Source organism: Opisthorchis viverrini, assembly GCF_000715545.1.
Source record: "Opisthorchis viverrini unplaced genomic scaffold opera_v5_27, whole genome shotgun sequence".
In the NCBI taxonomy this organism is placed as follows: Eukaryota; Metazoa; Platyhelminthes; class Trematoda; order Opisthorchiida; family Opisthorchiidae; genus Opisthorchis; species Opisthorchis viverrini.
In genome coordinates, this window is record NW_008751682.1 from 528566 (window position 1) to 545416 (window position 16851).

Consider the following 16851-nt stretch of genomic DNA (forward strand, 5'->3'; position numbering starts at 1 on the left):
TCGTCGTGTGGGGCAATTTTCATGGGCTTTGTTCCACAGGATAGCAGTAGGAAAATTTAAGTACATTTTTACCATGCTTTAATTTACTTTTCGCAGATACACTCAGATTGAGTTTGCCAGTTATCCGTTGAAATTTTTGGGTCAGAGATGGCTAGTAAATGAATCATTCTAATTAGCTGATCGAATACGGGAGCCGTTTGATCGTCTTTTCCTCACACCCTCACACATGAACTTTCATTTTCAAATTTGTCCGCCTGCGCACAGTGGGATACACGACATGCAGTTTGTGTTCAGTCGCATATGCAATCAGGCGACCTCACTGCGCTCTATGTAGATTCGAGGGGATGAGACTTAAGGACGAACTGCAGCAATGTGCAAGCTTTGCTCTACGTTTATTTTCAGGTGCTCAGTGTCACATTAGACTGGCCAACGCACATCTACAGAAGTAACTCACCGGAAGTTTAAAATGTATACAATCCAAAGAATCCAGTGCCAACAAAATGCTCATTCGAGAAAAACTTCAGCACGACACAAGATTCATACCATTCGATGTGATATCGGTTGTCAGCGGTCTGTTGATGACACAAGCGTCGTTTTGGATAGGTAAGCAATTCCATTGGGTAACAACTGCGTAATTCTACGTAATCTCCCATACGGGCGTCAGAGCACCTGATATAGAAGTGCAAATATGGGAATTTATTCGTGGTGTGGCATGTGAGGTAATCAACTTGAACGAAACTACGGTCAGACGCGTAGCTCCCCAGGCTTACTAGACGGTGCTGTTGTGATCAGGCTCAAAAATAATCTCAACTCATTCTGTTGATCATATAACTTTAAAGTTCCCTTTTAGATCTAGTCACATGTATAAAGCAGGACAGTATTCAGATTGAGCTCGAAAGGCATAAAGCATCAAAATGAAGTAAAAAGAGGACCTAGTATCATCACTTCCAAAATGGGTGAAATGTACCTAAATTTTCGCTGAAGAACACGTTCATGAGTTTTGAGTATGCGATATTTGCAGATGTGAATTCTCAACACAGGAGTGATTCATGATGAACTGAGACTTCCTAATGAAGGTACAGATTTTCGTACATGCTTTCATTGAGCGACGGTTACCCTAACCACAGGTTTGCATGCTGCATATACGTTGTGACGTTGTGCACATAGTCTTTGCGGATTATCATGGTATAGAGTGGTTATCACTACTGGTTTGGGGTCGGAGTAGCTTAGTTGGTAACATATGGGTATTCCGTTGAATGAATAAATTGAAATTCCTGGGAGGTCACCTTTAATTTGGCTGCTGGTTGGTACTTTAAAATACGTGTACACATGTCGTTTTTTTCATTAAAAAGCAGTTTAAACAAACTTCACTACACTGCGTGAAATTATTCCGTCGTATGTGGTACTTTTACCAAACAGAGCTAGCGAGTTACGCCAAAAAATCGTGTGTGATAACAAGGTTTGAATAGATTCATGAACTTACGTCTTTGACGCACTTTCCACATCAAATTCGAGAAATTCGATCTCGATTTTTCTTACATTATTCCCGGAGAAACGATATTCACATGTGATGTCTATGGGATAGAGGCCTGGGTAATTTGGCGAAGAGAAATTCCCCTTCGTCGCCATCGAGAGATTGAACTCAAATTGGCATCCTTGACGAAAACAAAAGAAAATAACAAAATACCAGAGGCGCTTCTACCTTTTGAATTCGACACAGCAGTCCGGTGGATCTGACACAACTGCATCTCTAGTGAGGTGGAATATGACCAAGGGGCTTTAGAGCTTTTTAGTGTGTCCACCGTCTCTATGACATTTATTAAGAAATGAAAAATATCCCGCTGGTATATTAGGACACCGTCTGAGGTGTAACCCGTGGCGTCAAAAACATCGTGCAGCTAGCTGTGAAATGGTTGAGATGATCGAAGAATATCATGCCTACGAGATTTCGTCATATTGCTTGACAGACGTGAGGTTTCCAACTCTTACCAGGAGGTTAGGAGATCTCGAACATGCCCAAGATGCGTAGTTTCCAAGAAACGAACCAGGACAAATTCCAGAATTTTATACCTCAACATGTCATTAAGTTTATATGGAATTCCACACTATTGTTCAGTTGTTGTATGTGATTCGCTTCATACGTTAGATGAAAATTGTAAAAAACCGATGTATTTTCCAGAATGAATTTTGAATGCTTCCCCAAAACACATTTTACACCACGAGGACCTTTATTGGTATCAATTTAGCGTCAGTCCATAAGAGCTTCAACGACAAGACTAATCTGTGTTAATCCATCCTCCCGTTTGTCAACGTTCCCCAAAATATATGGGTAAGATGAAGGGTAGTTCTGAGGATTACTAAGCACATAGCATCATCTACGATGCCAGACAGATGAAACCGCTTAACGTGAGAGCTTGTACTGCAGTCGACCGATACTGAAAACTGAATTCATTCAACCAGTCCGTTTGGTGCAATCTGAAGCTCAGCGTCAGAACGCTGGGGCAAGATGTAATTCCAATGGCTGAGGCATTACAAATTTCAACAACGACAGCCAACTCTTCGCTACTACAACCGTCTCGTATAAACGTTGGCCCATGGGCGGCGTAGCAGCACCACTTAAGCTAAAGTGATTTCAACAACCAAACGCAAACGGGTTCTAATTTTTTTGGTAGGGTTTTGGTGATTAATGTTATTTCCACATACTCAGTCCGGTTGAATTGCTCGTGTTTATTAGCTCATGGGCAGGCCATACCAAAATAGCACGGTGCGTAGGAATGTGCTCCAAGATTTTGCACTGTAAATTAAATGGTCATTTGTCACAAAGTTAATAGACTACATGCAAATTGTTACTAATGTCACAGGATCGTAACATGCAAAACTACTGGTTGAAGTGAAATTTTCGATAGGGAGCACTCCACGCTTTGATTGCGCTCGAAAATAATAAAACAAGGACATTTGATAAAGCCATGTTATTATTTCTCAATGGAGAAGCCAACCCCTAATAGAATAGCAGTGAAAGTCTGATATACAAAGTTGAACTGATTTAAATAATGAAAACGCGAGTCCCCCTGATTTCAGATGGAGATGTTGAAAAAAGAACAGTACTAATTGAATAAAAATGGCCTGAAATCTTTCACCAGTTAAATAATTAAAAGAATTGAAAGAATCAGGTCTCGTTGAAAAAATGACGAATAGAACAATGGCGTATGAACTATTAAGTCGCTTGCGTCCACTTTATACTGACAAAATGATGTCTTGGAAAGAACCAGATGCACTTTAAGCCTCTAACGGTCATCACATCCCTCTTCCAGTTTTAAACTTTTCAGAGGTGTATGTGGTGCATGTGGACGGGGCCTAAGTACGTTCATTCATTAGAAGTGAAATGCCTAAAACTGTTTTATAGACCTGCTATTTACCGTATCACGCCGCTTTTACCAAACAATCCCTTGACCAACAGTGGAATAACAAGAAAAATAGAGCCAGACGACGACCGAAAGCCAGGTCACGATTAGGTCTGGTCTGAAGCAAATCATTGACTTATATACTGACAGATTGGTTTTTGGCCTGTTCCGAGGAATATGATCTTGACATTCCGTGACAGTTTGTTTACACGACGATTAGTCTGAAGTCGTATCTCCACTTTTCGTGATTACATTGTTTTCATTAGCGGTATCCGGCTGTTTCTATCAAGCGTAATATATGTCCACTCTATTTGGTTTACCCACGACTCTCACGAATGAAAACTTTGCTTTTTTCTGTAATCATCCCTGGGGGGATCACAACCCTGGATACTACCTACTGGCTACTTTCATCGGGACAAGAAACTGTAAAGCGTTTTGGAGTCCTCAGTGTTGCTAGCTGAAGATCGTAAAACGGTGAGTAGTGGATCTGGGCACCACATTACTTCTGACATAATTGATTTATTCCTCTCATGTACCAGGGGGTTTGTCTGAATGTGAAAACCGTATATCTTTGACTATCTTAGATGTGTTCTTGTGCATAAAGCCCAGGTATTCAGATTGTAGGGTTATTCAAACCGGTTATGTGCCTAAACGAAATGGAAGCCATGCGATAGTTACCCTCAGGGGACAATCGATAACATCGTAAACATGAAGGTGCCCTTCAGGAGGATATTTTAAAATCAGCACGCCTGAAAGGCATACCCAGATTCAATTTTTTATGAACGGTATCTCTACTAATGAGAACAGATTGTCCTAGGTCACTCAAAGGTGCCGCGCGGCCCACAAAACGTCAGAAACCAATAGGCCACACGGTCAAGTCATGTAATGCTTTGAAAGAAACAAGTATATTGTTAAACACAGTTGAATCGATCCACTTTCACAAGTATTCTACCTTTGGAGTACACTATCCAAGATAGTGAAAAAGTAAACCTCATGGTATACTTTGTTAAGTGGCCATTGCGCGAAATGAACACGTGGCTGTCTACATGGATCGGTGCGAATCGAGTGAGGTGCCGGAAAGCTGAGAATGTTTTGACAATAAGTTGTACTTATGACAGATACATTGCCGCATACGTGGAACAATTATTCTGATGTCAACCTTGAAGTAACTAGCAGTAATAATCTTAAGCTAGATTTTGATTCGTCCATGAGAGAAGTTTCATAGGGACAAATACATTCATTTGCAAATCAAATCACGGGAGACTCAACTGAATTTCTCGTTCGTGATATTCTTCAGTTAAATGTGCTGCACAAGGGCCATTTTATGTTTCGGCTGGTACGATATTCGAGATTTCACAGTATATTTTAATAAAGGAAGCTACTCACTAGGCTGCTGAAACTTCTCGACGGCCTACGACTGGTTTTGTCCTTAATTCGGCTCATCAGGTAGTTTGGTGAAAAATAAGGGACTGCACCTAACTGATGAGCCCCAAGAAGGACCGCCAAAATTTTTCCAGCACTTTCCTTTGTGAAAATATACTGAAAAAACTCGATTATCCTGCTAATTGCCGCATGAGGTGACATTTGTGCAGCACATTCAGTTGAAGGGTAGCATAAACGGGAGATTCAGTTGAGTCTCCCTTGAAAACTAACTTGATATGCAAATGAGCGTACTTGTCGAAATCAACATAATTGTCCCATTTTTTCTCATTGAAAAGCTGACCCGTGTTTCCGTTAGGACGACTTTGAGTGATCGAATTACTTTCGTGGCAACTTCGGTTTTACTCATAAGCTACTGCTGGAGGTGGTTGCAACATATCATGAAATTGTAGATAAATTGGGGATATAATACTCACGTATACCCACGTAGTTGAATTTAGGGTATAGTGATGCACTATCATCTTTGTCGCTTGCTGTGCGTCAGTAATTGGCTCCCAATTGACCAAAGTAGTTCAGAGGTTGTGCATCAAATACGCACGATCGATTGCCCTCTGAATTCTACGGAAAATAATGCTACCTTTTTAAAAGAGCAAATGGCGAAATTTTGAACGTCTATCTTCCACTAGGTATGCGCCGCATTCGTTGCTTTAGAAAATTAGGATTCATCTCCTAGTCCATCGACAGAATATCTGAACCAACATTTGCCCACGGAATCGGGTACAGATACTTCTCGCAACTTTATCCATACGACTGACAAGACAAAAACTGACTATTTAAACTTAAACGATTTTTATTCTTTTCAAAGTCCAAGATGCTACTCTGACCATTATGTGGATCACGAGGGCAGGTTAAGAGTAAATTTTGCCCTCGGGAATAATGCACAATTATATACGAAACCGTTCGAGCTTTAGGTTGGGGAACTTAAATGCATGAGGTCATGTGTGGCCAAACAGTACGAAGCAGAAAGTTGCCTTCAGGACCATGGCAAAGTAACTAATTATTGAAGTTCCCTTGGCCTTTCAGTCCTTTCCTGACAGACCTGACGACGTATCATGCTTCTTACCGGTTCCGGGTTACCTGTTAGCCGCTGACTGACTAACACTCAAGCATTTTGATACGATGCTTGCACTCACATGCACCAACTGACCGGTTTGTATCATTGGAAACGTGAATCAGGTGCCACGTTTGGTTTAAAAACCCGTGAATAAACCACAACTGTAGGAGTGAGGAATAACCGAACAGATTGGTCTGGATGACCATCGATCCTCAAGAGGGATCTGATGATCAATAAGGACATAGTTCATTATTTTTCATCAAAAGTTTACATTGAGTGTGTAATAAGTTTGATAGAATTCTGAAAAGGCCGGCTATTGAGACTTTGATGTAGGCAGGGAGAGGATTCACCGAGAGCCCTAGACTGATCGATGATCCGGGCGATTCCAAAAGGCTTCACATGACTGGGATTTGCCACAACCTAACTGACACAAGTCCGGTGAAATTCCAATACCATTTTCAGTATCCATCCGTAATTGTTCATCAAAAAACGTGCTTCTCGCTGTTAACGAGAGGTCTTCTTGTCTTATGACTGTCTGGATTAATGTTCACACCAGAAGGATGAGGATCATGCTGACATCAAAAAGTATGTAAAACGACGCACAAACTTTGGCAATTCCTCATTGGAATGGCTAGTTTGAATAACAGCCGATGAGTGATGTAACATGGTGTAAGACGACTAAGCAAACAACCTAGCGTTGAGTAGGGTCAGGGTAAAATCACATTACGAAAAAATTATATCACGTCACCTTATTACACTGATTAAGTAAGCCCTTGGACTGGCTGCTGGTTGCCCAAACACTGGCGTTGGCGTGGCAATGGGTAACAGATATGCGAGCAGTTAGGCAATCTGCAATGAACATTGCGAGCCAAGGCGACCTAAATTTACCGTGTGCTTTACCATGTTTGTGTTGTGGAAAAGATACGCAAGTGGTCCAGAAATTAGTGGGACCATAGTAAGCGTGCAGGTCAAAGTGATTGTGAATGTGCAATTGGCAGAATATCGCATAAAAACTGAATTGACCCTAAACAACCAAAGGGGGACTCATTATTGGCCGGCCAGATATTCAAACGGGGCTGGAACCAGTTGTGGTGAGAGTGAAATTCTCGATGTCGGTTTGGCTAGAAAGGAATGTAAACGGTGAATTTATGGAACAGTGAATTTTACATATTTGCAACAAATTATTGCTCTTGAGGGGATTTGTTCCTAAAGGCCGGAAAACAAACTGGTCAAATTTGCTTGGGATATACAAACAATGGGTAAGCATGTCTGGCTGAGGGAAGATTGTTAAACACCGGTTGATCGATTGGGTTCTTTGGTCGACCAAGTTTTAGTTCGGTCTGAACCTTGTGAACCTATAGCACTCAGTCCGTTCGTTTCTTCCAAATGGCCGTTCACGCCATCAAAAACAGCTGTCGTTTTGGCTCTCCAGTGGGAATGAGTTACAATATTCATAGGCAAAATCCGTATCTTCGATAGACCGGTATCCACATAATTCCTTTGAAATCATTAGATCTTTTGCCTTGCGAACATCATTTATTAAAAGATCCAACAGTTGACAATTTAGCCTGCGTGCAGTGAAATTCGCCTGAATAGGTCACTCCACGGACGAACGTAGCTCTGAAGTGGCTTTCAAATGTTTTCGATTCCCTTTTGTTTGATGCGATCTGTCACGTTTAAGCGGTGAATATGGTGTGGAAACAAAAACATGAGTTATTTTTGTGTTGTTTTATTTGGAAGTGACAGGCGCCTCCGCATGTACTGTTACAATTCAAGTTGTGGCATCTCGTATGCCAGAAGTGTGCAATGAGGACTGCGAGGATTATGGATAGTTCGGTTAGGCTGCCTAATTTGAGACTTTTTGGTAAGATTGGCATTTGAAGTGTATACATTTAGAACGTAAACGACAAGATATTTTGGCAATCGGTGTGTTTCGCCAGTTTCAAGTAATTCGGTGTTCAAGTATGACATAATGCTGGTGAAAACACAAGGCTATGCCTACCTGTTGAGCCCCAAGTAGGCCGAAACTGGTACTAGATTGTCAAAAGTATTTGAGCAATTTCATGACTAGTGTGCGATTTTTAAATACGTTCAAGGTGATATCCTAAATATTGTGTCACTTTCGATATGAAGTTTCTGCTTTGCAGTACATTCAGTCGAAGAATGTGATTGAGGAGAAACTCTACTGGGATTCAGTTGAATCTTTCGTTGACACATATCTACTTTACAAATCAGGAAGTAATCCACGAGCAACTCTCGACCCAACACTGAGGGGAAGCTTTCGACAAAAACCTCTCCTAGTCACAACTACTAAAAATCAGCAGATTTGGACTGTATACTAGAGAGAATGTACACATGATAAGCCTTGCGGGATTTCTCGGTCTGCTAGGTAGCTGCGCTGTTAACCAGGTCAAACCAACCGAGTAAAACACCAAGTTGAATTTTCAGGCTCTTTGAGTCGGGCTGGACATAAATCAATTAAAGCTATTCGTGTTGAAGTGCAGAACAGCACACCCTGTCATCATGCATTCGCAAAGGAACCGGAATCCCTTGGGTGAAACCGAATGCTGAATTAACAGATACGGTAGGCCAGAGAACAAGCAAACAGGTGCTGACTGTATCGGTATGACACCCCATGCCAAGAGTCCAAAGCCACGTTATCGGATCTCATCGGTCTGACGACTGATTCCATTGTGTAACGGTTGTATGGCTACTCGGTAACTAAGTGGTTTTCTCGACAATTAACTCGACAATCTTTTCAGATAAAGACTGCGAAGTGCGTAAATTTATTTTTGCAATACGAAACAACTTGTGTCTGACTTCCTCAAGTGATCTCACAAATACCTCACTCTTTGAGTTAGCTGCTGCACACCAGCTATCCGTGATAACCTGGAATCACGTGTGAGTTATTCACAACTGAGGAATTCATTATAGTCATAAATAGCCTAAATTAATAGACGAAACCAAAAGCCCACTGCCCGATGAATGCGACTCTTGCCCACGGTCTATTTAAAGAGGTAAGCCTCTACTGCGTTAGTGTGGTTAACGACTTTTCATCTGAACCAAACTTCCTTAAGATTGGTCGAACAATGCATAAAAACGCGTACTCGTCAACACACTGAGTTGACGTGACAACAATCAGTGTTCAAAGGAATCACTTGAAATAAAAAGAAATTCTCAAGAGAATACTAATTGCAAACTGCTAGCCTGTGAATTCCACCAAATTACACTGCATCTGCCCAGTGCACTTATGAATGAAAAATACGTTTAAAATTTTGACGACATAATGATGATTGGTATAGCCGATCGACAGTCGTTTCTACCATTGTGAGTGTTTTCTTTGAAGACGTAGGAACGGGTGATTCGCAATGGTACCTTTCCCTGAACGGCATAGGTAAAGCGAATCTTTGGAAGATGTGTCTGTTCACCTTACAAACGTGCATAGCGGGCCACTCGCAAATTAATCAACTGATCATCAGGAAAGGGTCGAAGATCATTGCTTGTGCTAAGCAACCAATCACTGTTGGATCCTTAACAAAGCGGTGATGATCATTCCCTTGGTGGAAGTGGTTTGTCACTACAGGACCATTGTGGAAAAGCTGTTACTTTTGAATAGTAGTTTAATATCGGAATTTGCCGAATCAGCTCGATCGCATTACGACAGTCATGGATAATAAGTACCATTTGCATACTACTGGGAAAATATCAGTTATTCTGATAGTTTTCAAGAATGCCCGGTTCGATTTTACTCGAACTACTCTCAGCTATAAGCAGACCCCTTAGCCACTAGACTTTTCTGTTTGTAGAAGGGACCATTGAATAAAATGTGTATTAAATTTGTATCTCACAATTTAACTCTATTACGCCACAAATAAAAATGGGTGCACTAGGGTTAGACTGAATGAGGTATTCACAGGTAAAGTCAATAGGAGATCGAACATCTACTGAGTACATTCATCCAGTTTGGTAGAAAACTTGTTTATGGGTAATTGTTGGAAGTGTGTAAACTCTAGAGAGTACGAAACCCTATTCACATGTGATACCAACTTTGTTCTCGAGATGTTCTATCATGGAAAGTTTACAGTTTACGGTCGAAACACAGCGTAGTGGAATCAGGTGTTATAATCTGACATCTACGGTGCCGTGGATAACTTTTCGAATCCCCTTAACAATCGATTGAATGTGAGCCAACCACAGTATCGTTTGGGCCATCCACCTTGTTTTCGGATTGTTGTGTCCATGCGGTCATATGCAACCACTGCGAGTGTCACTAATCGAAACACGTTGTTAGGCAGTTCGTTGAAACAGCAGAGAACGAACAAGCACGAACTGGGCTAATCGTAATGACGGGGTCAGCCACCTCATGTACACCTTAGTAAACAAGGCGTCTAGACGTCAAGTAGGAATCTGAGGCGACAACTAAGCGGGCCATATCTCATTTAGGGCACACACAGTATGCGCACACGCACGCACTGAGCTAACACACACACACATGCAGGTTGTATGTGACTCACAGATGATCCCAGTAGCACCAGTCAGAGAACATGATGTCGAACCCGGCACCAAGGAGATTGATAACGAGATTCGACTCCACTGCTTGCGCATTTTAAGGTATATTCACCAGAATGGTTGCGGCAAGACTGGCGAATGACTGTTCAAAAATGATTGATGTGAGCGTGACACGGTATTTGTTCCACATTCGGTTACCCGTAAGGTGCTATGAGAACAGTTAACCATACTAACTTTCCATACCAAACACAACGTGGTACATATTGTGATCCCAGCCGGGATGAACTGGGAACACCTCACAGCCAGTCAAGTGTCTCTTATATGTTCCTCGTTTGTATGTGTTGATCAGAAAATAGCACTGACATCTGGTCAGCCTAACCGGTTTTGTTGGGACGGAGGGTGACGGATAATGTGGTTGTTTCCGTTTATATCATTTCTGCCTTGTATTTTTCGTACTCTCTTTTTATGTTCTGGTTTTATGGAGGCCTTTGGAATACCTAACTCTGGCTGTATTGATAGCAATCGCTGACAAACTCGACTGTGGATCGTACATACACATGTGATAACTAACTCGTAAACAAAGCGGATTTCCCGATTTGCTTGGGTTTGTTCAGCAAGAGATGGTCTAGTTTTTGGGTATACCAACAAGAACAAGACCTTTGGCTGACTAAAATACGGTGTGTTTCAGTTATGGAGAGGCTAGGGGATTCATAGTACGTCGACGGGAGGGAATATTATTCATACATATGTAAAATGCTGGCTTTACATTCTGGGTAATCGAGTATACCACAGTCTCAGGACAGGAAAGTCATTTTGACCCAGTAGGAACCATATGGCTTTCGGGACTTGGAATCCCATCAAGCGTTAGAAGCCCACGGATGTGATCACGATCTGCTCTGACAGTGGAACACTTGAGGATCACCTGCTTTGTCTCTTCCGTTATAGGTGTCTAGAAATATGTCATTTTCATGATCAAACCATGAACATAATGGCCGATTAAATAGAAGTTTGTTTCTCCTACTAATCACCCGGCTGTGCTGCAGAACGTTACCGCACAAATCTCAGGAAAAAATATGGGGTAAGAAATCAATGCCTACGCACCTCTTATTCCGACTCTGATGCATCTACGCAGGTGAGCCCTACTTCCAAAACCTAATGCCAAGATTTCTGGAGCAATCTTGAAAATTTAACAGTGTTTAGCCATGGGCATGGCGACTTGCTCCGACCGATGGAAGTGGACCGCAAGTGGATAAACTGAGTCCACAAATGGTTTTTCAAGGATAGAGAGAACGTTTGGAGGACAGGAGCTCTAACTAAAATGGCGAGGAATTGGATGCTATGGCAAATTAGAAGCAAAAAGAGCTACTGTACACTAATGGCCTCAATATGCAAACGGAGGATATCTCGTATGACCGAGAATTTCAAGTTCCGAAGCTTATTTTGGAAGCGATCACCTAAAGAAAGATTACCACTAACAAAGCGCACCTTCAAGGTTAACGTTCTATTTGCGCAGTGGTTTATTTACGAATTTGTTTTTCTTCAGTAACCAGACTAGCGAAAGAGTGTAATGGTAAATATCACCAAGAACACAACCAACCCTTTGGATTGAAATGGTAAGACAGATGAACAAATCACGTCTTTTGTATCCCCGTTTTTCTCACCAACCCAACGGAACTTGATCATCTGGGGTAGAATCGCTTCTGATGGAACATAATGCATCTCCTTAAGAAAAACTGTAATGTATCTGTGAATTTCATACGAAAATGGAGATAAGTGCATTTATCTGTTACATCAAAAGCAGCCAAATTTTAACAACCATAATTAAAATAAATTGGCGGAATCAACCACAAAGCAAAGGACGTACCCGGTTTGCGTTGCACGCCGAATGGAGCCGTAACACCATAATCTGTTGGAAAAAACATGAATTCATACTTCGTAATTCTGCTTGGTTGAATTTCATGCGTACATGAGCCACAATACTGAGGGTCCAACTAAGTTCCTTCAAAGAAAGACAAAAAATTTCACGTCCATCCATAAACTAAAGTTGTTGTCCCCAAAGACTACACAACGCCACTCATTTGGAAAAATTAAAAATGGTTTGTCAGCGCAAAGTATCCTTGAAAAATGTCGTCAGTAAAGACAGAGTCAGTGACAATCTAAGAGTTTTCGATACTTTTCCTTTGATAAATCCAGCTCCAGCAAAGTTGAGTCTCATGCTGGTTATGAAATTCGTTATGTGAAAATAACTGATGCATCCGATACAGTCGATATTGGTGACTATCTCATAGCCGCTTACGATCCTTAAATCTAAGCTGGCAGGAGCCAAAATATGACGCGGGATGCATTTAATATGCTTCAAACAGCAGCCAACGCGGTGCCTCTAGAATTAACAAGTAAGAAAACATTATGCTCATAATACAGAATGCGCTACCTTTCTCTGACTCACAGAATTGGGAACACAATTCAAAACAATTAAACTAATCGCCTGATTTTTCTCTGCCTTGGTTTTTCGAGGGTGTTCTACCGAATGTCACAGTAAATACATTCGATCGAAATCGCATAGCGGAAGCTACGGAACACATGACATCTTCGAATCTTGTCTTAACAAGTTCGACTTGCGCATGAAGGCATTTATGCCAGAAAACTTCGGGAAAATATCCATATGTTTAGTATATTTTGGCAAATTTATTAAAATACTTAAGACGTTACTGTACTACCATATTTATGCAAACCAGAATTTTAAACAGTTGCCTCATGAATAAGTGACAGAAGGAACTAAATAAATTTTGCTGTATTTTGCGAAGACAGTGATATGGAATAATTAAAGCTGTAGAATTTGGTATTGGTTTACCCCATGTTAACTGCAAACCGTCAGGAGATAGATTTGCGGCATAAAATATGCTGATGACATAAGTGCCGAAGGGCATATTTTGAATATGTTCCCAGGAATAATGCTGCTGACCCAAAGGGTATGGGCTTGAGCTTCGTTGGTGCTTCGGTGGTGCAGTAATTGTGTCCGATATAATTACTATTACTAGGTTCCTCAAGCGTAACCATAATCAGAAAGTCAAAAAGTAAGAAGTGAATAAAAGAAGCAAGTTTTCGCTTAAAGTGTAACCTTATTTCTGATGAAAGAACGGTGATATGTTCGAATTTATGTTCGACATGAAGTGTAACAATTCTGTTGCTTACTGTCTGCTCCATCGGGTCGGGTAAGGTGGTTTACCAGGTACGTTATTTGAACAAGTCGCTGTTTTGTGGGCTGTCCCTTAGCCCGGAGTTTAGATGGGAAAATACTGGTTGTGGACAAAGACACAAAACAAACCACTCGTTTTTTATTACCATTTTAGTAATTGGCTCGCGGTGAACGACATTATACAAGGCCCACTGCTTGTCCTGGGCAGTCAAACATCATCGTCTCTCTTACAGCTATTTGTCAAATAGTGTGGTTCTAGAGTACTTAAACAGAGTGTGATTGGACGTTGGTTTAAGATTACCAACCATCAAATCACGCTAGCTTATTTTACTTAGTGGTAGATAAGTACAGACAAATCGATGAATAACCACTTCATCTGAAATCTAGTGGTCTGCATAAAACAAGTTAACTAGCACAACTTTTGAAGCCTTACTGGTCTTATGGCCAACCTGTACTTTTTCTTGAAGACTCATTTGAACTAGCGCGCAGGCCTGGAAGAATATTTTTTATTGATGTCTCTCTGGACTGATTTGTTTTGAAGGACGTAACTACCATCCGATGAATATCCAAGAAAATTGACCACCAAACCATGTGGACATATCTTCAGGTGATCCACCCCAAATTGATGGCAGAGAATGGAAAACGGACAGTGACTTTCTTCAGTGAAGTAGTGACCATCGGCCATCGCGGTTTAGAAAAAATTTCCGACAGACAGTCGCGCCATCCATTTTGGTCATCGAGTCCAAATTTACCCCAAACTCATGGGGGCTGACTATAAACTAGGCGTGTTTCAGTCCTTCGCAGCAATTGGACGTTTTCGATACCACCTTAGTTTGTTAGAATGGCAGGTTCGTTAACCGTGCGGCGTGCACAGATTGACGGTTGCTGAATATGCTGATGATAAAGTTTTCATTACCTGTGTCTGTTGCCTCATGAGGAAGCCCAAAAGGCTAAGTAGAGACTGGTGCCCGAAATTCTCATATTCATTCGAAACTCCTGAGTTTCCACAGAGTGATCCCATGAAATGCACTATTTATGTCATCATCCACCCTTTACAGAGGTTTCTATCGGGATGTTTTTTTAGATATCCAACAGTGTGTCGTATATCAAACTATCAGGCCCAGTATAGAACCATTTTCTATCCCTGTCTTCCGTCTGTTTTCAAACGAAGGGTGCTTTATCTGTCTTATTTCGCAACCGAACATGAATATGGAGATACTTTCAAGAACTCACTTGTCTATAACCATCAGAGGGTACACTTAGGTGAAATCACACGTTAAAAAGATGTGTAGATCCAACAGAACAATACACTAGCATTGTCGGCATCGATATGATTGCTATAAGGGTAAGCTTTACCTGTATATCAATACTTTACCGTTCAAAAGCGTTTTTTTGATAAAAATAATTTTAAACTTGATCCTACTCAACAAAATACGGGGCTAGAAGAAAGACTAAACGGAAAAGACCTGCTGTTTTACAAACCAAATATAGCATCCAGTAGTTTTCAGTTCGGGCAAGGGATGGAGTACATTTTTCAAAAGTAATAATACTGGACTCGTCAGTTCAGTTCTTCACAAGTGCGTCATTAACCGAGAAAATTCTAACAGCAAGATTTATTTGAAACTGTAATACAGCAATGCGAAAACAAACAAGTCTAAGCGTCCTAAAATAAAGGGGGACAAAATCCAAACTAAATGTCACCCAGTGTCGATTCCAGTTGAGGCGGTTGGAAAGCTGGAGATTATTTTCGAGTACAACACGATGGGGATGCATAAGTTTTACTTCAGTATGATTTGTTCTCTTCAGTCTGAATGGGTATTATTAGTCCAGAGTCAGTGGTGATTGTTGTAGACTATTTGGGGGAGGGGTGAGTTTTTGCTGTTCGTTGGAAGCAATCCCATGTTTATCGGTTTTCGCAGTTGATGAATGAATACATAACAACATTTTAGAGAAATGCAGATGGTGTTTCCTTTGAAACTGCGTATGCTACCAATGACACCTGTATTATCTGACTGCAGTTCGATGCAATACAAATGCAGTTACTGGTTAGTTAATTCGCAAGTTATTGACCTATTGGAATATGTTCTTCCATTGGAGTTATTAAGACAAATGTTATCCAGAAAGGTTTGAAAGTTCATCTGCGAACAATGAGTTTCCTAACTGTATGCAAATGAGTAATTCGCTTTCGAAATCGGTTGATCACAATCGCTTTGTTCGCTTTTCGCTTGAGACGGAGCGCCAGAGTGCGTTCTTTCTTTCTGCAGGACAGCTTAGCGGGAGACTGCTGCGCAGGTAAGTATAGGTAATAACTACCACAATTTTAGGCTTAGGGTAAGTAGCTGATGGGCTTGAGAGCCTTGGCGAAATGAGCGAAATTCCGCAATAACGCATTCTGCCTGGTACAATGGCATCGTGAAGAACATCCTGCGCACAGTTTGTTAACTAGATACACAAAGGTTTTGCACCAAAAAGCAAGTTGCATATTTGTGGCTGGTTCTTGTTGAGCGATACACTTGATCATGTGGGCCGTAATTTGCGTTATTCACAAGAAAATTTGCTCATTACATATAGCTATTCCATATGAATAAGACATCACCCATAGAATACCATTTGAGGTTGCTTCATTGGCTCAGTTACTTTGATAGTGTTACCACCCTAAGAAGAAACCACCTTTGATGAGACTCGTGAGTTGTTTCCCCCACGTAAAACTATAGTTGAGCATATCAGAATCATATGCCGTATTTCCTTTGTAGCAGAATCTGGCATCAGTCGTGGAAAGCAAATACAGACACAAATTGCATTACATCTCGAGAGTTCAATATGAAAAAAACAGCCCAAACGCTTAAAGTATTATTCTCACTATAATCCCTATTTTGTCGTTTTGATTTCCCTTGGAAGCGCATACAATTCCAGACAGCTTTAATCTTTCAAATCAGGCGTATCATAATGATGGATATCAAACGCGAACGATATTCCTCCCTCTAAGACAGACTGCAGTTTTATACGCTGCTTTGCTATCCTTTGGTTGGAAAATTCTGGCACTTGACCGCTTGTAGATCAAAGAGTAAAATATCCGTTTAAATGTGGAAAAATTTCTCTTACAAACAAACATGAGATGATAAAGCTACCAGTGGGTGTTATTACTGAAGGAATAAATTCTTGACAGGTTTCTTGCTTTTCTTTCCAAACAGCTGTCTGTGTAGAAACATTGGACCCTACAGAAGACCTCTTTAGGTTGGTAGACGGCTTTT

The 16851-nt window shown here is 41.0% G+C and overlaps 1 protein-coding gene across 1 annotated transcript; it reads right to left on the minus strand.

The window, feature by feature from the left end:
* Positions 1 to 463: 463 nt before the first annotated feature.
* T265_12949 (hypothetical protein) lies at positions 464 to 1629 on the minus strand (the record flags this gene model as incomplete). The annotated part of the gene is made up of 2 exons (XM_009166438.1): positions 464 to 669; positions 1484 to 1629. Coding segments are annotated over 2 exons (351 nt in total), but the record flags the coding sequence as incomplete, so codon positions are not given.
* Positions 1630 to 16851: the final 15222 nt, after the last annotated feature.